The following is a 24241-nucleotide window of genomic DNA, read 5'->3' on the forward strand; positions in this document are numbered from 1 at the left end:
GTTTCTTTCTGAAGTTTGTAACAGATTCTGAGTGAGTCGCCTCAATGCCCCTCTCTAGAGAAACCCTCTGCTCAACTTCCTCACATTTTGTGTTTAAATCTTGAAGTCTTCTGTCTATAGTTTCCAATTTAAATGTGGCTTGCCTGCAATCTCTGCATGCGTGGTCATCTCCTGCACCCATGTAAAGAATAAGCTGAAGCAGACGAAAAACCGTATTTAAAAATGTGCCAGAATTCTCCAGCTAATCCTCCAAAATCAGTCTTGCTTCTTCAATATTGGTATTGGCTATCTTGCCCGGCGGCGTTTCAGTGATGGCCAGTGACGGAATATTGTTAGGTTTTCCTGCTTTAACTATTCCATTGTTTATGCAAGTTGTTACGTCTTGTGCTTCATCCAAACTGGAAGTCGCCTCTTGTACGTGGTCCAGAATGTCCATTCACATCGTTTGTCATCCTTTGGGTTGCGGGTGGTCTGTCGATTTTGGGTCAGGGACTGTGGGGAATCGACGTGTCTGACTTCTCCCTAATCATTAGAAAGGGATGTTGCTGCGTCACCTATAGAGTGGTTACTCCCATTTAGTACAGTTATATTATGAGTTTCTATGCCTTCCTCTCCCCTCGACAAAGTCATTGAGTGCGGAGCGGTGGTGATCGAGACAACTGGCCCCAATGCCAATGTAGATTCCAATCCTAGTCTACTAGTAGAATCTGAAGAGTTTGAATTTTCAGTCACTGTTTTGTGTATTGGAGGTGTTAGATCTTCTACTTGATTGTCTGTGAAGGGTGCAGTGGAGAGGCAGAATTCTTAGGCCCTACAGCATTTTTTATACTATGTAAGAAGATTGCTGTGATTTTAGATATGGTATTATCTCGAGTTGTTACCCCTTCCATAGTCCAATGGTTTATTTTAACTGGCGAATTACAGGCTCGCCAACTTCAGCAATTTTAAAAAGAAAAAAGATGGTAGCGTAGGCTGAGGGTTCTGTTTGCCTTTGTAGATAATTTAGTGCCTTGCTGCCCCATGGCTTTTCGGATCAGATATGGATTCCTTAGCTCCTGAAAGGATTGCCCCTTAGTAATTGGGATACAAAACTCATACGGGGCTTGTAGACGACAGCAGCATCCGTTCGTTGAGCACAGGGTTCTAGATTGCACAAGGATCGTACTGTCTCTTGCGCTCTTTGAGGACGGTGGAGGTGGCTTATCAAGTGGCAAACTTGGCAGGAAGAAGAGGGGGACTTTGGCCATCTATGCAAAGTTCTGCACCAGCAATGAGGGCTGTGCAATTTCAGATGCTCTTGTGACACTTGAAAAACAGATGGCAGTAGAGTGTACCACTGCAGTATCAGAGTCTGGGATGATTTTGGGACGTCCCTAGGGAGGCACCGTCTCCTCTGAATCAATGCCGTTTTTTAGTAGGTGGTGGGTCTGGAGAGTATTGCTAATCGGGTGCAGTGGATCAGTATTTGTTAGGCCCCAATGAAATCACACGCACCAGCAATCGGTCACTGTAAGTGAGTGTCTAAAGTGACGGTCACTCATGCCAGCCTGAAGGCTGAAAAGATTCTGGTTCTCGAGCACGCTGCTTAGGACGATTGGTTTCTTCGGGTCGAGCTGAGCTTTGGTGTGGAGTCTCCCCTCCTCCTAGTACTTGGGACCTCGGAGTACCTCACACCATTACAGTGAGCAACTGGATCTCTGGCCGCGGGGTACAGGGCAGGCTCACAGTGCTCAAGGCAGTCCAGCTCCTTCTTCATCAAGGCCCAGCAGTTCTAATCGTATGCTTGGTCCTAGGGCTGTGGTCCATTTCCCTCGAGGGAGACAGACAAGGGTTCTGCCTCCAGTCCCTGCCTTCCTCCGCTCAAGATGTGCTGGGCAGATCTTTCTTTAAGTATAAAGTGAACATTGGCGAGGAGGCCGGGCTCACCTTCTATGCTGTCCTGAGTCAGTTGCCCCAACTGCAGTTGTCCAATAAAATTCGAAGTTGGACCCAAATTTTGGTGGAGAACCAAGCCGAGCGAAGTGCATTTTCCTTTCAGGTGTGCCTACAGTGAGACACTCTGGAGGGCTTCCGGGACATCCACTTGATGCTGTTTGGGGACCTCTCTCCCCAGCAGTACAGAGCACAACTGTGACGTTAGGACAAGGAGCCTATGTCCTTTGTATAACGTGACCAGCTTGGACCCTGCATTTGGGCCAATACATTGGTCCGGTGTGTTGCTCTTGTCACGCCGCAGGCTGACCTGCAGGAACTGGTCCAGGTTTGGGGCCATAAATGGCCCTACCTGCTCCTTTCTCTTGCTTGTTGATTGCACTAGAGTTGAACTTCGCTTTACAAAACATTTTATGGCGAGGGTGGAACCAGAGAAGCAGCGCAGGAGGATGTCAAGAAAAGGTAAGGCAGTGGTGCCGACGAGTACTAAACCCAGTGGAGCATGCTACAACCCTAAGGAGAGAGAGATGTATAGGGTGGTGCCCTCCTGAGCAACCCATGATCTTTGGGAAGAAAGTTATCACCAACCCAGCAAAACGGATGTGCACATTTGTAAAGTTTTACTCATGCACATTTCCCAATAGTCTAGTGAGGATTAACCCACAGTTCATGGAGTGTGCTGTGCGTATGTTTTCAAAGTAAAATTGGGACTCCCGCATCCCTTTTACATGTTGTTGAGAGCAAAAAAAAATAGCCAAAATCCCTCTGCCTCAAATTCGCATAAAAACAATTCTAAAGTTAACTCCTGAGGAAATGTACCCCTATTTAATTGCCAACCCACAGGGAAATATTGTCAGGTTTTATTAAAAATCTATGCAAGGGTGTAACTTCACAACATTTGGGAAACCCCATTAAGTAGAGGTAGGCCGCTAATCTGGATCTACTAGCAACTTTGCTTGAATAACAAAACCTTTGCACACGTGGCAACAAATGCACCCCGGCTCCCTTCTTCACAATCCAGGAGAGGGGATGCTACAAATAGACGATCAAGTGCATGAGCTGTAAGAGGGGCACTTACACCTCTGACATGCAAGTAGGTGACCAAGCATTTATCTGAGACCGAAACGTTGACAAGCGACCATTCTTCAGTGCAACGGACACTGAGACCAAAACGTCACCATAGCATAACCTTACGCAAAAAGTTATGTAGAAGCCTATGGTGGATTCTGAGATCTTTGGAACTCTGGAGCACCAGCTGAATATCCGAAAAGGGGACGAGGTGCAACTGCTGCAATCACTATCGCGGTCATTGCCATATCCACCCACATGACCCTCTGCTGCCAGCCTGAATGTGATGTACGTGCAAGTAAAGGTGCAACTGTCCATCCGCCTGGTTTTGCTTGAGTCTGTGTGGCACAGGCTCCCAGTGTCATCTGGGTCACAGCCTCAACTCCCTACGCAACCAAGAGACTTGCGCAACCCTATTTCAGTGGCATTCGATCAGTTTACCCTTGTTTTGGGGTGGTGGGAATTTAACGCACCATGATATTTCGCCTGCTACCCCATTAAGGTAGCTTGGTGCTCAGATCTATGCAGGCGTCTAGGTCGTAAAAGTTGCACCCAGAAAAATCCAGTGCTTCAGCAGACAGACAGACAGACAGACGGACCAACAACCATCCACACGGGCGTCAGTCCTCTCTGTTGTATGCAATAAGACCCATAATAGACTACAGCTAGACTGAGAGGCTTGCAACTGACAGAATTAGAGGCCACGGTGGGCAAGTGCCTTTTGTTAGAGAAATGTGACCCCCCCCCCCCCCCCCCCCCAATCTCTGGGTGATCTGGTAACCTATCAAACAGGGGTTCGGGAGACACACTATGGGACTCCAGGGGCTCTTGTTATTGCCCTCTGGACAGCGAAAGACCTTTGTTCTTCCCAGGGAAATAGGAGTGGTAGGATCCATAGTCCCTGTGGGCAGTGGGAGGTCCGAAGAAGGCATTTAGGTACAGAAAATGGAATTTTGGTGTCAACAGGATGGACATCAGTAGTCCTGAGTGTAGACATTTAGGGTCAGAACAGTGGCTCTATGGCATCAGATGGCAGGGTATTTCAGGGCTGGTGATTGGGCATTTTGGTTTGAAGGACATGCAACATTCTAAAGATGGGCTGTTATGTTAAAATGCTATTTGGGGCAAGGAAGAGAGAAGTTTGAGGTGCAGAGACCATATTCTGCAGTTGGAATGAAGGACGATTAACATTGGAAGAGGGGGCTTTTGGGGTCAGTAGGCTTGGTTTCTAGGGTCAGAAAAAGATGGGAATTTGGAGACCGAATTGTGCATTAGTGAGCCAGAAGATAATGCCTTGAGTAGGGAGGTTGGTAATGGATGCTGTGAGGGCCATTCTGGAATGGAAGCTGGGACGCAGGTGTTCTCCAGTGGGGCAGTTGTGGTGGAAAGAGGGTCATTTATAGTCGGTGATGGAGATTTGTAGTTGGGGCATTTGAAGCTAAAGGCGGGGGCACTTGGGCCTTGGGAGCAACGGGGTCGCAATGAGTCAGATGGACCAAAAAGGAAATACACTGACAAAGGGGGTCTGTTCTGAGCCTTGGAGGGGAGATGGAAAGGGTTAACCTCAAAATGACACACTGTGGTGAACTCGAGGAGCCGTGGAGCTTGGAAGAGAGGGGTAAATAGAGGAGGGGGCCCACGGGGGAGAGACGGGGGGAAGGAGTACTCCAGGGCGGTGGCGAGGGGGGCAGGATGAGGAGGAAAGAGCAGGATAGAGAGATGCGTTAAAGACTGGGAGAGGAAGATGCAGAGGGGAGAGCAAGGTAAATAAGGAGTGAGCGAAGGGGTTTAGGGCATAAATAAGACCGGGAGGCAGCCAGGGGATAGCGATGAAGGGGAGGTCTGTGGGGACAAGAGACGTATATAGTGGAGCGGTGCTGTAAATGGCAATATAAAAGTGCGGGCACCCACTCTTTAGAGTACATGTTTGCTCCTGAGAATTGTCTGTACTCTCCCACCAAATGTATTGCTGCAATGCTGAGAAGTGTTGCTACTCTCCCTTTCAAATTGATGAAGTGCAGGTACTCCGTACCAGACAGCACCTGCCCATTTAAATCACTGAGTGGAAGAGAAATTGAGAATGCCATCAAGTAAGCTGAGAAAGAAGAAGCAGGGAAGGATAAAATTGGGGGAGAGGGGGCAGGTGGTGAAGACTGAGGTAAGTGGGTGAGGCCGAGATGGATTAGAAGAGAAGCGGGTGCAGTGGTCGAAGTGCATTAAAAAAAAAATTGAGATCTGTGATGTTGCTTACAAGGGGGCGTGGTAGGGGGCGGGGCAAGTGAGCATGTGGGCGTGGCTAAGTAACAAAATATTCTATAACTTTTTTCGGTTTTTTCTTCCAGTAACTACATATAATGTAACGCACAGCTTGAATGAAAACCATATACAAGTTATGTTAATCAATGGTAACTGCACTATCGTACATAATGAAACCTCTATTAGTTAATGCACCCCACCAAATCCTGGTTGGTATAGTGGGGAATAGTGATGTATGTGTCTTTAGTGCTACAAGGTCCCAGTTTGTGACCGAAAGCACTACGAACATATGTCATTATTTTAAACTCGTATTTCACACAGTGTAAGATAGGCTGCTACAGAATGTGCAACAAGGTTTAAGATAAAAAGTGCTTCCAAAATCTAGAATTTTTGCAAGCTGTAGATGGTGCATTTTTTTATAACTATCTTTAAAAAGCTCACCCTTCACAGCTTAGCTGGTGGCTCCTTACGATACCCCTCCCCAAAAATAAATGTGTCATCAGGAAGCAATTTTTTTTCTACGTGTCTTTTAAAAGCACACACTTCACATCTTAGCTGTCAGCTTCCTTGCAATAACTCTCAAAAAGAATATATGGATGTCATGGGGAAGCTTCAAGTGATTCCATCAATTCAAGCCAGATGTCCCTACAGCTGCAGATGGGCGAGTTGTGCACATTTACACTTCTTTCAGGCAGCGCCACCCTGGCAGGAAGGCTTGTTCGGCTATCTGCCTCTCCCTCGGTATCACAGGAGGCTTCCTCAAGGACACCTCGGCTGAAGTATTTCAGCAGTCAGGATTATTGGTCCGGGGCAGTTGTCTTTTGACAAAAAGTGGGGGAACTGTTTTCCTAATATTAAAAAAGTATGGGCACGCCGTGCCCCTCCGATCCCCTCCACTTTGACCACTGAGCGGGTGGGACAGGGCAGGGGCGGTCCGAACTCGAGAGAGGAGTAGTTCACGTAAGAGTGAACTGGCCATCTCAGAGAGGCCAAAGTGGCAGCCCTGGCAGAGGAAGGAGCTGTCAGGGCAGGGAAACAATGCAGCAACTTTCAGGGGTGTAGGGGCAGACCCCTGCTGGAAAATGGAGGAGTGTGCGTGGAGGAGGTCGAGGGCAGAAATGGGCAGCTTTGAGGACGAGGTGTCGCTAGCATTAATAAGTACTTTGTGAGTGACACCGCATAAATGGAGAAATGCGAGTGCCCGGGAACAGGGAAGTAGGTGTGTCGAGGGGAGGGAGAGGAAGAGAGCAAAGAGGGGGGCGGAATAAAAGAGGGAGGGAAGGAAAGAGGAGGAGAAAAACTGAGAGACGGATGGAGGGGTGAGCGGAGGAGGGGGCAGCTCGCACTTCAGAGACGAGGGGAGACGAGGAACAACAGGCGAGTTTGGGATCTGGGGGACCGGATCAGTCCTTGCACCCGAACCTTGTTTTTAAGCCATAGACGCCCAGGGGTTCTAGGAAAACAGCAGCTGCAGGTAATATATTGGTATTTGTATAGCGCTTTCTTACCCCTTGCGATCCCCAAAGCGCTTCAGGTACAAACCCGCGCGCATCTGGGGGGGGGGGGGGGGTCGGAGGGGTTGGACTGGAAGAGGTAGTGGGGTCTCTGCGTGTCGAGCCCGTTGGGGGGGGGGGGAGGCGGGGGGGTCCCTGCGTCGTGGAGGTGCAGGGGGCGGTCAGTAAAATAATAAGAGGGGTCGTTCACGTGGAGAACAGGGAAGGGGACGGCGGAATTACTACATTGTTTTGAGAACTTTTCATGTAAGTGGTTTATTTACTTTGGCGAAAACACGCCAGACCCGTCTAGCCAGTATGGGGGGGGGGGGGGGGGGGGGGGAGGGAGAGTGAAAGAATGGGGAGGGGTGGGTGGGAGGACTGCGACGACCAGAGTGGAAGTGAGGGGCGAGCTGGGAGAGGAGTACGGCTGTGAGGGAAGGGCACAGAAGAGATGAGCGCGGAGAGAACAACAGAGGCGGGAGACGAGTGAGACTGTGAGGGAAGGGCACAGAAGGGGAGAGTGTAGTGTGTTGATAGAGAACAGAGGCGGGAATTTGAAGGCGGCGAGTGGCGGGAGCAGGGAGAGAGAATGAAGACTTGGAAGAAGGGGCATGAAGAATGGGGGGCGAGAGGAAAGTGGGCACGGTGGAGGTAGAATGAAAGCAAAGGGGGGGGGGGTAGAGGGCACGGAAATGAAGGTGCTACTGAAGCGAGAAGAGAAACTTGTGCTTGGGAATTTAAGGGGCTGAAGAAATGAAGTGTGAAGTTTTGGGGAGCATGGGCACAGCAGCCTCCTCGACTGATGGAGATGGGGCAAAGATGTTACCTTTTGTGCTCTACATCATAAAGCAGTGGGTCGCGCCCGTCATCTGCTCCTTCTCCCCGCTTCCCTGTTGTGCTCTGAGGGTTCATAGGCCGCTCTTTCCTAATGTCAACCTTCCTTTCCTCCCTGACTGCTTTATATTCCTCTTCCCTCGCCTGTCCTTGCGCTCCTCCTTTTCTGACAATCCTTCTCTTATCTTGGTATCCCTTTCATTACCCCCTCGTCCTTACCGCCTGCAGCCCCTCTCCCAACTACCCGCCAGCTGATAAGCTGTGCTGCTCTCGTCTCTAACTTTCGTCTCTTTTGGCTCTCCTTTTCCTCTCCTTTTCATTCTCCTCCTTCCCCACTCTTCTCCTTTACTAACTACCCTTCCCCTCTCCCTGTATTCTTTTCCCTCGTCCCCCTTGCTTCTTCATTCCCTTCGTTCCTTCTTTAAATGTATCGTTTTCTCTCCCCACTTCCTCTCTTGAGTCTTCTCTCCTTCTTTCCTCCAATCAACTCATCCTTCCTCCTCATTTCCCCTTTGCCATCCTCGCCCCTCCTTTCTCTATTTCCTCGTTCCCTGTTCATTTCTAAGGGAGAACCCTCTCCATCACATTTCTTTCTTTGTCCCTCTTTCCAACTCCGGTCACTCCCTTTATCCCGCTGCCCCCTAACCTTCTTTCTCTCTTTTGCCGCTTTCCTCCTTTCCGGTCACCCTTCCCCTGCCCACTCCCATTAAAGGCCCGGTAACACCCATGAGTGCTATCACTTAAGGGCAGATCACTCAGTTTTTCCTTAAATCCTCTCAGGGTCACCTATGTAAATCCAGGCTTACCATGGGTTCCCCATGCGACTGCAGATGGATCACCTTGGCGCCCCGGAGTGCAGTCTGACAGAGGATCACAGGATCCTGATCTTCCTTGAGTGTACACTGTCTAGAGTGCCTGCTACCACATAGGCGCAGCGGAGAGGGGGGGGGGGGGGGGGGGGTTCATAACCCTCCCAACCAGGGCTGGCCCTAGCACTGGTCACACATGGTACAACAGTCTTTTTCGGCGCCCCCTGCCCCATTGCCTCCTTCTCCATGAATTCCCTCACTACCACTCGCCAACAATGCACCTCCTCTCTATGGCCCCTTTCTCACAAACATTTTTTATAGCGCTACTCGTAGTTTACTCACACTCAGTTCTGTGGACTGCATGGTACACGTTCTTTGTTGCAGGCACATTAACCCTCTACACTGTGTGGGTGGAAGGAGTGCCCATGAGAGTGCACGGTGAGCGATGCAACAGTGTGAGAGTAGGGTGAAAGGAGTGACTGCAGGGTGAGTGAGGTGACCATATGAATTTCGGTGTGGATGGAAGTGCAGAGTGGGACGCATGAACGTATGGTTAGTGATGGGCTTGTTCGAGTGAGATTGCAGAGTGAGCAGTGAGGGGGACAGGTGAGTAGAGTGCCGCATGAGTGCAGCAGTGGCGGCTCCTCTGCTAAGGCGGATGAACGTTGCCCCACTGCTCAAAAGGAAAAATAAAATAAGAACGTATCGTTATCATTTCATTTTCTCTTTTGAAGTCAGTGGTGGGGCAGGGCTGGCCAGAGCATGGGAGGAGTGGTGTTAACTCCCTAAGTGCGCATGAACTGTTTGGCCTGCCCTCTTGGGCCGACCAAACAGTTCACGCGCGCTAGCATGTTCCTATGAGGCTGCATTATACGGCTTGGTGGAACAGGCACAGGCTCCCTCTTCCAGTCTGAGCGCCGATCCACGGCGCTCAGACCAATCACAATGCTGCATTGCAGCATTGTGATTGGCTCGGGGGAGCCTGTGTGCCCGGGTACTTCCTGCTGCCGGCCGGGACAGAAAGATGAAGAGGACAGACGAGAGGCTGCTCCAACCGGCCGTTAAAGGGAAGTCTTTTTATTTTTATTAGATTCCTCTCCTCCCCGACTCCCCACCCCTATCTGGTAGCAGCCGCTACTGGAGTGCAGGGTGAGTAGTGTGCTAGTGTGACTGCAGGGTGAGGTACAGGGTGAACAGCACAAGTGCATTATGAGTGCAAAGTGATCACTGTGAGTGCAGAGTGAGCGGTGTGATCATGTGACTGCAGGGTAAGTGGAGGGAGAACGGTGTGAGCTTATGGCATGTGGCATAAGTGCAGTGTGGTCACTGTGAGTGCATGGTGATCACTGTGAGTGCTTTGTGAGCGCTGTGAGTGCAGGGTGAGTGTGAAAGTGAAGGGCGAGAATGAGGAGTGAGTTGTCTTGATGCAGGGTGCATTCCCAGACACTTGAAGTAACTCAGCACGTTATTGAGGGCTGGTGTAGGGTTTCAGATATAAGTTAAACTATTGCTATTATGGCATTATTCAGGGTCAGGGCCGGACTGGCCGTAGCAGGTGTCAAGTGCTTTCTCGGTGGGTCGGTTTTGGTAAAGAGGACCGGTTTTGCAGCAGCCCTGCAATATCGGTCCCCTGTACCACAAGCTGCTGCAGTGTTTTCCACGTGCCTCCTACCCCCGCAGCGGCCTGTCCCACTCAATTGCCTTGGCCGGGTTGCTTTCCCAGTCCGGCCCGGTTCAGGGATTGAGGGTGGAGGAAATAAAAATTGTGCTCATCCTGCAACAAACTTCCAGTCTTGTGATTAGGGTTGCCAGCTCATTATATTGATGTCCGAGGCTGTATGAAAATAAGCAATCATCTAAGGCCTATTTTCAGCACTTATCTGTGCACTTATCTGTGCATGCTTGGAACAGCAAATATAAATAGAAAGCATTTTTAATTGTGTTCTAGGGCTGCCTGAATGCCATGACTGATAATTAAAGGGAACAAAGACAGAAAAGTTGCATTACAAATGAATACATACTATTTTGTTTATACCCTTATCATTGTCAAGACTAGGCCTTTGCAGGCTCTTTAAACAACAAATGGCTGGTATTTTTCTTTTGGTAAACCTACTTTATATTCCTATTCATTAAATACATTCTCACACTACGGCAGTAAATGTTCAAAACAAGTGTTGTAAAGAATAGGCAGCGTGGGGGCCCAGGGGGGTACTGGAACCAGAAAAAACTAAGCCTTGTTAACCAGTTTACAAAGGTATGGAAATATGCAAATGGTCTGTAAAGACCTGTGAAAAACTTGGGTGTGCCAGAGATAAGACCCTGCCCAGTCGAGCCCACAGCAGCTCGAGCTGCAGCAGCCCGGGCTGAGACACACGACGGGGGGCCTGAAGCCCTTCAGTCCTATGCGCGTTGCGCGCCTGCTACCAAAACATCTCTGGAACTCCCTTGTGCCTTCTTTTCTCTGTTGAGGTGTCGCCTGAGCTCCCTAAAGTGCACTTGCCTGGTTTCTCTCCAGCCCTTGCAGCCTCGGGGGTAACTACAAACCAAGACAGCAGGTACTCTGAGGTGGGACGCTGCTCTCCCAAGCCCCTGTGGCTCTCTGAGTGGACATGGAGGACCAATGGCGGCTCATCTCCCATCAGGTGGTTTAGGGTTGACTTTCGCTATAATGCACCATATTTACCACAGTTGCAATAAAAATGTGACTGTCCAGCCAGTACTGCGAGTTTATTGTGATGATACAAAACGAAAAATCTTAAAATATATAAATAAGTGGAGAGTAAAATATGAAAACCAAATATTAAAAATCAGGCAATAAAATGGTATGGTAAAATTGATTGATAAATCGGAGTGGCAGACAGTAAATGCCTGTCTATCTTTAGTTTTCACAAACATCAGAACACTCCTGATAAGGGAGAAAACAAAACACAGAATAAGCATGGTTCCCGTAAACGGTTAGATGGTGTGTACAGCGTTTGCAAACTTGTAACATTTGCGATCAGCAATACCTTACTTGAACGTGGAGGAAGACAATGCTCGTACGAAAACGGAGTTACTTTGTTACAGAGTTGCAAACGTAAGCACTCACTAGCCAACTGATCAAGAACACTGAAGACAGACCACAACAAGAACAAACGCAGTGAAATACAGCGCAGTTGAAACTGAACAACCAAATAGGGAGAGTCTTGGCGTTTGGCAATGTGGAGTAACATGTCAGGGAAGATCTACCCAGCACCTGGTGCAGGATTATGTGGTCCCTAAAACTTCGAACAAAAATGGGGATGGAGGGTGATCTGTGGACTCTTAGCAGCCCCACACTGAGGGGGACCAGCTTTGATGTGGACAGGGGTCAGTTCGCAGAGTGATGCAGAATAAAACACATAGGGCATAAGGGCCTCACACTGGGCCGCTGAGGCCTTTCTCTATTCCACTAGAGTGTAGGTGAACCTTGTGTTCAGCCTATGCACCCTCCAAGAAGAGTCTAAAAATTCACAAAGCAATGAAAGTGGGTTTGAGGTTGGTGTGTGCTGTCCAGGTAGAGCCACAACTGTGCTCACCTCTGCGTGCAGCTGTTGGTTCTTGAGAATGTCCTCCTCTGACCTCTTGAGAGGCAGAGGGAGCTTCTAGACACTGTGTCCTAATTTCTGGCCTTTTTGGACTGGTTGAGGGCTTCAAAAGAGGCAAGGTTAGCAGGAGCAAGGCAGAAATTCAGCATTCTTTCAGGCTCATTCCCAGCTAAGGGAAAACAGGAACCACTCGGGTCCTTGTTCTGGAAGCACCTAGGCAGCAGCGCCCATGCAGGTATACAGGTGCAATACAGGAGTCGGATATAATAGCTAATATCATTTAAAATGGGGTAGGAATTAGATATTCCCCACTCTTTGAGGACGTTCTGGAGTCCCCGTAGGAATACGGAAATGTACACTTTACTCGTATGTAATTCTTTCCCTAACTAGTCATGAATTAAGAGCTATTTGCTATTGAGTGGCACTGCTCCCATTGTAAGTTTTATCAGGTTTTTATTGTGCTTTGTATTGTTCTTATGGTTGCACTTTTTGTATTATTTGTATTTTTACTGTGGCGTCTTTTATGGCTATATTAGCTAACTAAAGTATATTGATGATGAAGAGGTATAGAGGTGGGCGAGCCACTGAAGGCTCATTCATGCCTGAAGCCTGGCTCCGGCTCAGCTCGAGGTCCTGTTGGAACCTCGAGCCCATAACGAGCCGAGCTTTAATGTGGCATGTGCCATCAACCTTCACTCCAGCCCTGTTCACAAAGAGGTCAAAACAAAGCATTAACATTGTAGGTATAAAGCAGAGACAATTGGATAGCCACCGAGAGGTTGATTTGTACAATGTGAACCAGAAAACCCTGGTGCTGCTCACTCTGTTAATTTGTTGGCTCGCCCACCTCTATGCAGGGCTGTCTGAAAGATAGTGTTCAATAGGATGGAGGCGGGGTTTCTCAAACTTGCATTTCCATGCTGTGTCTTTAAGGTAGAAACCACCGACAGTCCGAGTGAGTCAATCCTTTAACGTTGAAACTTCCAACCAACCGGTTGGGGGGGGAGGGGGAAGGGGGAAGGGTTTTGCCTCTCCATAAGGGCATCTCATTTTTTTGTGGTTAAAGTGTGTTGCACGACTATTTTTTTACCACACTAATATGTTTCCGTTTCCTATGAACAACAAGTGTTATTACCGACCACTTGTGCTAGCTACCTCACTGAGCCATACTGCATGCTTATTGCAGACAGTAAACATTGTATCTACTTCGTTTGCGATGGCATGCAGTGCACAGAAAAGGCAATTTTTAGTACTTTGGAAAATCGCAAAGAAACTTAGATTCCACTCAGAAATGTCCTATAACTACCCCACGTGTGTAAGGAATGCACGGAAGAAGACGCAGCCGCCACTAAGCTAGTCGGGTTCTCTGTGGCGGATGCGCATTTTGTCCAAAGGGGGCAGCCAGAACTCGAAGGGGTCGAGCATGTGCTGGTATGATAAGATTGCGCAGCACGCATTCGGTCTGGCAAGGAACTTGCGTCGGAACGTGAACCGCGTCGTTTTGCCAGAGGGGCCCACGGCGAGGTCACGCTAACTCAGCCCAGCTGCACGACCTCGTCACCGCAGCACGCGGCTGCTCTCTCCAGGGGGTGCTGGGCTAGGAAAGCTGCAGGCTCGAGCGGCCTACATCTGCCACGCGCCCCCACACGACCAGGCCCGTCACTGGAACTGTTCTGTGGTGATCCGAGTTCAGTACTTCACTGCCTCGCCCCCCTCGAGGCACCCAATGCACTGAAGTTAAAACACGATTTGCACTTGTCTTTTTTTAAATTTTTTTTTATATGGAACCGCGATTTGCTCATTTTCTTTCTGTACTTTTATGTGAGCTGGTATTTGTTTTATTCTGTTTTGTTTGTTCGCTTTTCATTAGCAATCTATGGAGAGTCGTAAACTATCCTTTTAGAACAGTAACCTCCGCCTGACCGTCGAGTCCCTGGTCAGGCGGAACTGCTGAGTGAAGCACGGAGCTATGCCTCCTGCTCAGTGCTTTAAATGGGCAAGTACTGGCCGGTACGGAGTACCTGTTACCCTCCTTTCCTGGGCACAAGTTCTATAAAAAGAAGTGGGGGACTAACTTAGTTAATCAGAATGCCAATGGTATCCCGGCGTATGACACCGCGTGACATCAAAGAAAGTGGCATCTTAAGAAGTGACATCCGATCCTAAGCCCTCACATAAATGTTTAACATGTCTATCATGAGTACATTGGAGCACATATTGAGTAAACAGGGAAGCCCGCCTGATGCAGGCAGAAGATTCACACTTTTGTAAGTTACACATAAAACAATGTTGCCTTTTGTCAGCGTAAACTTCCTCTACCCCTAGTGCTTTAAAAGAAAAAATAGTAGTACTTAATTATTTCAGCGCCTCCTCAGGGGTAGTAAGCACTATATAAATTACATTTATTTTGTGTAAATACTGGGAAAGACCAACAATCATTAGATTCTTACAGTGAATGCATATCTTGTAAACGGGGACTGAACAAAGTGAAAAGCTGCCTCTCAAGTATGCGTGAAGTGCTTACAAGGTGTGAGCCTTTGTTTCCCCTCTGCTGCATTTGCTTCTAGGTGTGTGGCTCCTGACTGCTCCCAGCCCAGAGACTTGAACAAAAGGAGGCCTGATGACCGTCAGAATCGGCCTTTGTTATGGGAGTCTGAAATAAGAAAGCCCTGTCCGGCCCCGCCTGCACGGTGTTGTACATCGAATGCAGACAACAACGTGCAGGCGCTGCTGAATGTGTCCCGGTGCTTGCAAATTACACCAAGACGAATTCAGCATATTTTTCAGTGGGGCCCAACTTCATGGCAGGGTGACCGGCGTCCACCCTGTGAAAAAAAGTGGGTGGACACCGTCCACCCGCGTGCACCGTCCACCCACGTGCACCCCCGACTCGTGCCCTGCTTCTTTCATTTGAAAGGAAGAGTATCTTCACTTCTCAACACCGCTGCAATACATTTAAAGGGAGAGTACCGGCACTTCTCAGGAACAAACAAGTACTCTGGATAGGGAGCAGCAGCACTTCTGTATTTCCATTTAAAGCCCTAGTCCTGCTTCTTGATCGCTGACAGTCTGTTGAATCACTCTGGTGGCAGAATGCTTAATCGCTTTGCAATATGAGACCCTCTTATTTTACAGTGCTCGTCTGCAAGTTTTACAGAACGTTCCACCAACTAACACGCACACACACGTTCTCGACTTAACAAAAACATTTACTACTTCCCATCTCAAATCTATTCCCATCATTCTATCCGTGCTCTAATCTCAACGAAACATACAGGAAACCAAGAGCACAAACTTAATAGAACTAATGCAGAAAGGAAAGGGAAATAAATGACTAATCTACTAACTAATAACCACTAATCTTGGCTTCCGGAGTAGCATGCTAGTTGCCGAAAAGCGCCTTGTTAGGATAGTAAGCGCTATATAAATACAATTTACAATTACAACACCGTCGCAAGTCGCAGTTCATGCTCTCCTCACTGAGCCCGCCTTCTCCTGCCCCATTCCAATGCACCATTAGATTTACATGGGCCTCTTGTAGATTCAATGTAGTACTTCTGCGCCTGCATCACCGTAGCTGTGCAGTTTGTAAAGCCTGTGCCAGTGTTCTTGCGTTGTCTTTAATAATCTGCACCACTGAATCGGTCTGGTGCGGTGTGCTTGGCATTGCCATCCTTAACCCATATTACTGTAGCTTTACTGTTTTTAAACATTCAGTGCTGATGTGCCGGTGCTTCCCCGAGCTCCACATTTCTATTCTCTTTTCCTCCTGGCCCCATGCACCCTTCAAGGCGATCCTAAACTTCCCATTATCTTGCGTCGCTTATTCTCCATCACTCCCACCTTTCATTAAAGCTGTCCATTTACACCCTATGCCACAGACGCATGCCGCTGGACTCTGTTCTTTGACACTGGTCACCCACACATCCATGACCTAGCGGGTCGAGGCTTGGCCAGCAATCCCACCAATCATGCTTGCCTTCGTCAACTTATGGGTTGTCTTTGAGCCCATCCAAGCTATACGTCTACCCACTTGGTCATTGACAATCCTCACTTTACCCTCCCACTGCACTGCCTCACAATTTACCCACCCACATCCAGCAGAAGATAAATCTTCTTGTGACCTGTGTAGGAAGGGTGACCAAGACAACATTCTACGACATTCAACCTAACTCAAAACAATCATGTTTTACTCACCTTCCAAACTCACTACTGGGAGGCACTTTCATCATTGTCTCACTGGACAACACATCTTCAGCTGTGGCCTTCCATACCTTCAGCCAGACAGACTTCTGCATGCTTCAGCTGCATGCACTGACATTAATAAGTGTGTGGATCACCACTCCTGGGGTCCATTCCTCCCATTTGTATGAGCTTATTCTATGGGGGTCTCCGCTCCTGTCTGTGATTTTCTCACTGTCTCCTTCTCATTCCATGGGTGGAAGTGTACTCTGTCACCACCAACTCTGTGCTTTCTGGCTTTTCTTTTACTATTTCTGGAGGCGGATCACATTGAAAAAAATAACAGCATCTACAGGGTGGACCTGACCTGGCATTTTGGCATTTTCCTGGTGGTCTTTAGGCTTGGGGGCTGCTTTCAGATCAGTATCCGCTGCCCTGTCCCGCCCTCAGTAGCGGCTGCTACGGGACCCGGGTGGTGTGGAGAAAGAGACTACGCATAAAAACAAAAAAAAAACCACTTACTTGTAACGGCCGGCCGCCGTATCTCCTCCGACCTCCATTCCTCCTTCTCTTCCTGCAGTCCCGGCCGGCAGCAGGAAGCGCCGGGGCTCCGAAGCTCCCCGAGACAATCACAACGCTGCAATGCAGCATTGTGATTGGTCTGAGTGCCGTGGTTCGGCGCTCAGACAGGGAATCGGAGGCTCTGCATGTTCCTCACCAGGCTGTGTAATGCAGCCTGATGAGGAAGATTCAAAGTGCGCTGGACTAATTGGCCGGCCCCGAGAGGACCGGCCAAGCAGTCGTGTGCACTTGGAGTGTAAACCACTCCTCCCCCTGCTGTGGCCAGCCCCACCCCGCCAGCCACTGATGAAAAGGAAAACTAAAATGATATGAACAATAATTATCATTTTATTTTTCCTTTTGTTCAGTGGGGCAACGCTCCTCCTCCTTAGCGGAGGAGCCGCCACTGATGGCCCGTTCTAGGTATGGACAGCAGTGCGCGGCTAGCTTGAACATTTTTGTGAGGGTTGATTTTAGGTTTCCAGTCCGGCCCTGCCAACAGGTGAGTAGTGAGTCTTTGCCTGCCAACAGAAAGAACTTGAAGCTAGACTGACTTGTGGCACTGCAACCGGCTTGACCCTTCGTGCGCCACATAGTCAAGACTGAAGCAGACCAACCTGCAAGTGAAGCCCCAGAAAGACTTCTTTGTTGGACGCTACTTGACGCAAGAAGTAAAAAGAGCCCACATTGGGACTGAGGGGGGAGGGGAAGCTAAGACCGCATCGTCCAATATACCACATGGACATGAGACGAACTGTCGCAAGAGAGCAAAGGCTTGGCAGTGCTTGAAAGGGACTCCGTAAACTTCTAAATTAATGGCTGGGTCTAATTTAAAGGCTAAAGAGACATAAAAGGCGCATCCCTCTCATCTCTCAAAGCTCTTCTATTAAGGAGCAGATTGTACAGGCTCCACACTACTGAATAACTCTTAAAAAGCAGCTGGTAGATTCAGAACCTAACACTAGAATACTCTATGAGAAAATCACTGCATGTAGCAGCGAGTTGGACGTGCCTTGTGGCTAAATGAAAGGAACCCTGTATTAGGACCTTTTGTCAGAAGCCTTTGCGAAATCTACATGTCATACGAATTCGAACAACATATTAACTTTGGATGCCAAGGGCTAATCGACTCCTGTTACATGCAGCTGCTTCCTTGACACCAGCTATAGGTCCACCTTGGGGCGTTCTGACAAGCAGACCATGTGGAACAAGATTCAACTTGACAATACAACAGTGAGTCTGCTCCTGGAAATTCTTCATGGAGGGCAACCATGGACCGCTTGGAGAGGGTGGGCTGGGGGTCTAGCGAAGTGCGGAGGATGGATGAGATACAAGATTTTATGAACAGGAGATAACTTAATGGTTTCGTGTGAACATAAACTACTTAAAACAAAATATTGCAGCAGAGCCATTATAGGCAGTAAACATGTTTTCGTGCTATTCCTGATGTGTCCATGAAGAAAAATGTATTTTGAAAACCAAGACTGCATACCTTTAAAAAAAAAAAAAAAAAGCATATCAAACAAAAAAAGTACATTTTGTGCATGATTGTAGGTGGGCCTGCGTGTCTTGGTATTGCAAAAGCAACTACCAAAGTAGTAGTATCAGCAGGAGGCCTGGATTCCTTCTGATTTTCCTCACGGTGGCCTTCCCAGGGCACCAACCGCTAGTCAGTGTCTTCCCTATGCTCTTCCACGAACTACGGCAATGTAGGGCATTGCTTTGGGTGAGTAGTACAGAGGCTTTGTATTCAAAGCAAGAGAACTTCCCAACCCAAGAGTACTCCTAGGACTTTGAGCTTCAGAGATTCCTAAAATGGAGTCCTGTCAGTATTGGTCACCTGGCAAACTGCTAAAAGGAACAAATGATGGACGGAATGCTGAACAAAGCAAACATTCACCCCCGTCTCAAAGATCCAAGTTTAATCCATCGTTCTTTCGCTCACCACGCCACCCCAGTGTGGACCCAGCCATATGCAAATCAGTCCTGACCCTGCCCCTCATGGGAACAGTCCAGCCAGAACTGCCAAGCCAGGTCACCCCTAGAACAGAAACAAACATCCTGCCAAACAGCTGGCGTTGTGGCCAGAGCCTAACTATGACATTAGTAGGAGGATGCCTGGTGCCCAGATCAGTTGATGGCAATAAATGGTGATCCACAATGCCTGTCCACTTACTGCTGTCATTCTGGAGTTGGAAGCATCATATGACCATCGGGTCCAGAGCCACCCGTCAGTCACAGTGGTTGGGACGTCAGACTGCCATTCAGCAGTTTAGGATGGGCCTAGTTTCCAGCGGTTATGGTACCAGGCTATCCATGACTCCTAACAAAGATCCACTGATGGATTCCCCAAGGACTTCTCACAGGTCGTCTTGTCCAAGGCAACATCCCTGGATCTGTCCGAAGAGTTTTCCTCCCTTTGCAGATTCTCTCTTCCAAACTGACTTCCACATAATTCTGAGGAAGACGTTGCTCAGACATGCCTATCCATCTGCCAGGCCAACCACACACCTGCTGTGTGCCTAATGACCGACACGCCCTGTCCATCCAATCATTTACTCCATTCTGGTCACTGGAGAAAAGCAGGAGTAACCATGCCCTGCTGGACCATGTATGTATTGCCAACTATGGGGATCAATGGAAACAGGCACACAGAGTGCGCTCACTGATGCCTTTCACTATTGTGGCCTAGTCAGTGTATCTGTCACTTCCCTTTCTAGGGAAGGACTCCCACCATGAGATTGTTTTTAATGTGATGACCTGCCTTACGTGCTATAAAGTGTCCACAAGGTAATATATTGCTGCTTTCCAAATCACCCAAATTAATACCTATTGACCTTCTGCAGAGAAGGATAACTACATTTCATGTGCCATATTTCACTAGAACAATCATCCATATAAGGCTGACCTCAGTAATGCATGTTTAGTGCAGCGTGTGTGAAGCTCAGAAGACTACCACAGTATTCAACTTTAGATCTACTTGTGAGTCGATCTAGTCAACGTATATGTTCTTTGGCATTACATATTAAACATCCGTCATTTTCTAAAACCTTTAAAATCCCTCCAAGCTTGCATGCATATTTTCAAGATGGAATCATTGGCTCTTCTCGTCCGCCACTCCTCCTTGCTCATCATGTACAACCACCATCTTAGTGCTGGTAGGCGAGTAGGTCTGCTGTTCTTTGCCTGATCTTCTGTGCCATCTTAGTGAGGGCTGGCTACTGTTTTTTTCAGAGATATCACTAGAGGCCAGCGGCTTTTTTGCATGAGTAACTGCAAGGACCACTGACAATAGCATACATACTTTGACAGACCTCAAGCCTCTTGCCTGTCGAGGACTTATGTTTAATGTCTCGGAATAGGTGGCTGGGAAAGGAGTTGGGTTGCCTTTCCTGTTGCCATTTCCCAAGCACATCTTGTGGCCAACTTTGCTGCTGTTTGCCACAAGACCCCATTATCCGATCGCAGCATGATAGCCATCTGTGTCCTACATATACAGGAGGGATCAAGGCTGGTAGTCGGGGACAAGTGATCTTTAAACAAAACCGTGGAATGCCAAAGGTGCATCACCCTATCAAGAATAAAACGTACTTGATCACTCGATATTGGGTTTGCGAATGCCGAATTCCAGGAAACAGCTGTCCACCATAGATGGAACCCACATCATGTCCCTAAAATCGAACTGTCATGAAAAGTGGGTGAATTTAAATGAACATAGATTTTCATTATCTGTAATATATAAATCTATAAACAAACATTCATTGTGATTTTGCCTTTTTACATGTTACCCAGAATGAGCAGCTAAGTTTAGTAAAGAATGTCCGATTTTTTGGGAGGGAAGGTAGAACAACCCTGGATTCTATCCCATAAAAGTACTAGAAAGCTTGAAAGATCCAATACTGAGACCGCAGAATGTAGTCCTTGTTCTGTAGTGGCTACTCTTTTAGGGTTATTTCCTTTGATTAAATGCTAGGATTGATTATCTTAAAAAATCTCAAGGATGTTGGAGAGTTTCAAGTGGTTGACCCTGTAATCCTATCTAGCTGAAGCTCATCTCCAATACAATGGGGAGTTTGGTAGTTGTTGGATGTTCGGATCCCTGGAACCCAGTGTTTAAGGTATGCCGTGGACCACTACTCCGAGCCTGGTCACCATAATTCAACATCTTGCAATAGAAATGGATTTTGCCATTCAGTAAAAAGAGCAGGTTTTTGCTGTAGTCTTTGCCTCAGATTTCGAACTGCATTAACTCTTTAAAATCATACTTTTTTTTCTAAATCTGTAAGACAGCCAGGCTGCTCTATTGGCCCTCGTATGTTCTAAATTAGATTATGGCAAAGTGGCTTACTGCAGCATTTCTAAATCTTGTTTGGGATGCTTCAAATAGTTCGAAAGAACACACCACACATGATGATAAACGGACCCACATGTAGCCATGCCCCTCCAGTTCTGAAGAAACTATACTGATTTTCAATCTATCCCTGATTTTATGTATACTGTGCAAACCCGTTTTTGCACACACCCCTCCTTACCTTCAAAATGTTGTATTTGGACCCAAATTAGTTGGCAAATGATTTTCTATGAAGGGACAGACTATGTAGAGTTCACATCATTACACCGAAGAAAGCTTCCATTTGGTTTCTTTTAGAAAATAATGAAAAACATTGTTCTTCCAAATCTTTCCAATACCAAGAGACTCTAAGGGTGGATAAAGGCTTTCTCAGTTTCCAAAGGTGGAGCAATAGCACTGCGGATGGTGAATGTTGCCTTCCTGCCAAGTCACGTGTAGAATTGGACAAGGCCATTTATAGTGGAGTTCTTTGCTAATAATCTCCATGGTGATGTGCTATCTGGTACTGTGTAGGATGACCAAGTTCCACTCCGGATGGTCTGATGGAGAGATGTTGTACCTTTGCACTCTATTCCTCTAAGCTCGAAACAGAAAAGCAGTCTATCCGTATAAGCCAGTTAAATATAGTGCATGCACGTATTACAACGTGGGCCTCTATTTCGTAAGCATCACCCTTGTGACGCCATTTCCACCGCTCATCGTCTGTTGGGTGGAACACAATGGTGGGACATATGTTTAACTCGCACATAGCAGACGTCTTGAGCCATGGCCTTACCCTTTCTGTCCTAACACGCAAGCTGTGGTCCACTTCGCGCGGTACCACACCTCACCTCTCATGTCATGCTGTGGAGCCTCTCCCGCGTGCCACACCTCTTATTCCTTGGCTCACCCTTGAACGCTCCCAACTTCTCACATTATTTATGATGAGGTACACGTTACGTTTCTCTTCTTCTGATAATTCATTATTTCCCATTCTGTGGCCCACGTGTGTGAGAGTCTGGCTGAGGGACCCTGCTATGAGGAGGAGCAGGTGAAAATATTAACCCTGCGTCATCGAGGCGCGTTGGGTTCAAGAGTCTCAAGGTTCTGTGACCCACAGTGTTTTGAAGTAGGATGTGGGAGGGAATAGCCTATGAGTGGGGGTGTGGAGTGCACATTTATGTCGTTACAACCCTACGGACCTATGAACAGCCTTCCCGTTCCTTGGGAGTGGACTGTCAGAAGTGCATGCTAGTGCAGCGCAACAAGGAGTCTTGGCAGTTGCAGGCCCCCTGGATCACTGTCCTTATTCTCCCATGCAATTATGTACATTGAGGCGCAAGGATTTGGAATAGACCCGATTAGCTGTACAGAGCTGTGGCCCAATAGCCCCCCAGCCAGAGAGCCACGCGCAGGCTTCAGGAAGTGGGATTTGAATGGCTTATTCCAGTTTAGGCGGAAGTTGTGCTGTATCTCACAGGAATCATTCCTGGCGCGCTGCCCCTGCAAGAAACTCGAAGACTTTCTTTAAAACCCAATCCACGGCTATTGTAAAGCTTGTAAAAACCTATATTTAAAGCGGTTTACTCTGCAGAGGTTTATTCAGTATTGACTTCCGGTTTCTGACTTGATACTGTGCTTTGAAAAGTTTCTTAATGTGATTTAATATATCAACAAATAGACAATAGCACTGTTTGTTGGTCTGACACAGTCGCCTTCTGCCGCACACTGTCTCCACTGGACTCTAGGTGAATCCGCTTTGTGCTGGTGAGTGCTTACTCTTACGGAGACCTACAGGACCCTGAAGCTCATCTACGTAACTTGGCACGAGAGACCGCAAGCCGAATGCATTGAGTGCCCCACCTCAGTTTGTCCCTCAGCTCATGCACCATCTCTCTCATCATGCCACTGTTGCATCACATGCCTTCCTGCACCATGCCCACTCTGCAAACCCTGCCCTCTTCAGCCCGTGTTCTTCCCAACAGTATATTTGTCCCCTTCACACCAGCCTTAGAAGCTTATCAGCTGTTTGTAGTCACAAAGGTCGCTTTCGCGCATGTCAATTATTAACATCTGCTTAACCCTGTCTGTGTTTTACTGCCTCATCTTACTCTCCGCGTCACAGCTGTTTTCTTTCTAGAGCATCTCTGGGTCTGAATTGGTGCCTGCCTGCAGTACCTGCGTTGGTTCTGTCCAGATTCTTGTCTCCCTGCCTGTGCTCTGGTCTGCACCATGCTTCTGCAGTGGCTGGAATTCTTACTGGCTCTGTATTTCCTGCTGTCTTTCTGATCTAGTTCATGTCCATATTTCTGTCTCTAGCTGTGACTCAGTTCACACATGTATAGTCCCTTTTCCAGTTCTGGCCTTGTCCGTGTGCCTGCGGTATCTGCTCCGGCTTTGACACAGTTTCTTTCTTTCTTGCTCCATGTCCACCATTTTGTTATCTCTGTGAGGATTGCTCTTGTGCTCACCTGGTTCCTTTGTCTCCGCAGTGTTGATTTGGACCAGAGGATGAATCGCTTTGAGGAAGACTCTGAGGTGTACAAGATGATTCAGGAGAACCAGGAGACCCGTGCTCCTCCGCGACAGTCCAGCTCCTTCCGCCTGTTGCAGGCTGCTCTGGACACAGACTCTGGTACGACAGCTCATTGACCGGGGTCCTTAATGTCTAGTGCCTAAGAAAGGATGCCTGGGCCTTTGTGATGGATGCCAGAGAGCGGGTGTTCATAGGGTTGGTTCCAAGGATGAGTTGTTGCAATGATGGATGCCATGAGACTGGGCAACGAAGGATGGATGGCAATGCTCGTGATGTTAGACTGCTAGGGTTCCATATGCATGTCCACAGTACTGGTGTCCTGTGGAAAGATACTATGTTAATAGGGTCTAATGGCTGGAAACCAAGGTACTGGGGTCCCAGTGATACTAACCATGGTAAAGGGACTCAAGGAGTGTATACAATCTAGACCTCTAGAAATGGTTCCAATATTACAGAAGTGGAGGTCCCAGAGGGGCTAGGCCAGGTGCTTGGATATGCAGACAATGAATTAGAGAGGTGTGGCTCACTGGTTAGAGGCGGCAGATCCGCAAGCAGAGAATCGGCCAGGGACCAGGGTTCAATTCCCGACGCGGCAGGGTTGTGGACCAGGGTCAAAACGGACTCGATAATTCTCGCCTCGGTACCTACTCTAACCAGGAACACACTCGGCA

The 24241-nt window shown here is 48.0% G+C and overlaps 1 protein-coding gene across 7 annotated transcripts in view; it reads left to right on the plus strand.

Moving 5' to 3' along the window:
• The window catches only part of PDLIM2 (PDZ and LIM domain 2), a 176056-nt gene that overhangs the window by 139050 nt on the left and 12765 nt on the right, over positions 1–24241 (plus strand). For all 7 annotated transcript variants that reach the window (XM_085633995.1, XM_085633994.1, XM_085633992.1 and 4 more), the window contains one exon: positions 23527–23669. In XM_085633995.1, coding sequence (XP_085490121.1) covers positions 23527–23669 — 143 coding nt within the window. The remainder of the gene's footprint in view (positions 1–23526; positions 23670–24241) is intronic.

Source organism: Triturus cristatus, chromosome 11 (assembly GCF_964204655.1).
Source record: "Triturus cristatus chromosome 11, aTriCri1.1, whole genome shotgun sequence".
Taxonomy (NCBI): domain Eukaryota; kingdom Metazoa; phylum Chordata; class Amphibia; order Caudata; family Salamandridae; genus Triturus; species Triturus cristatus.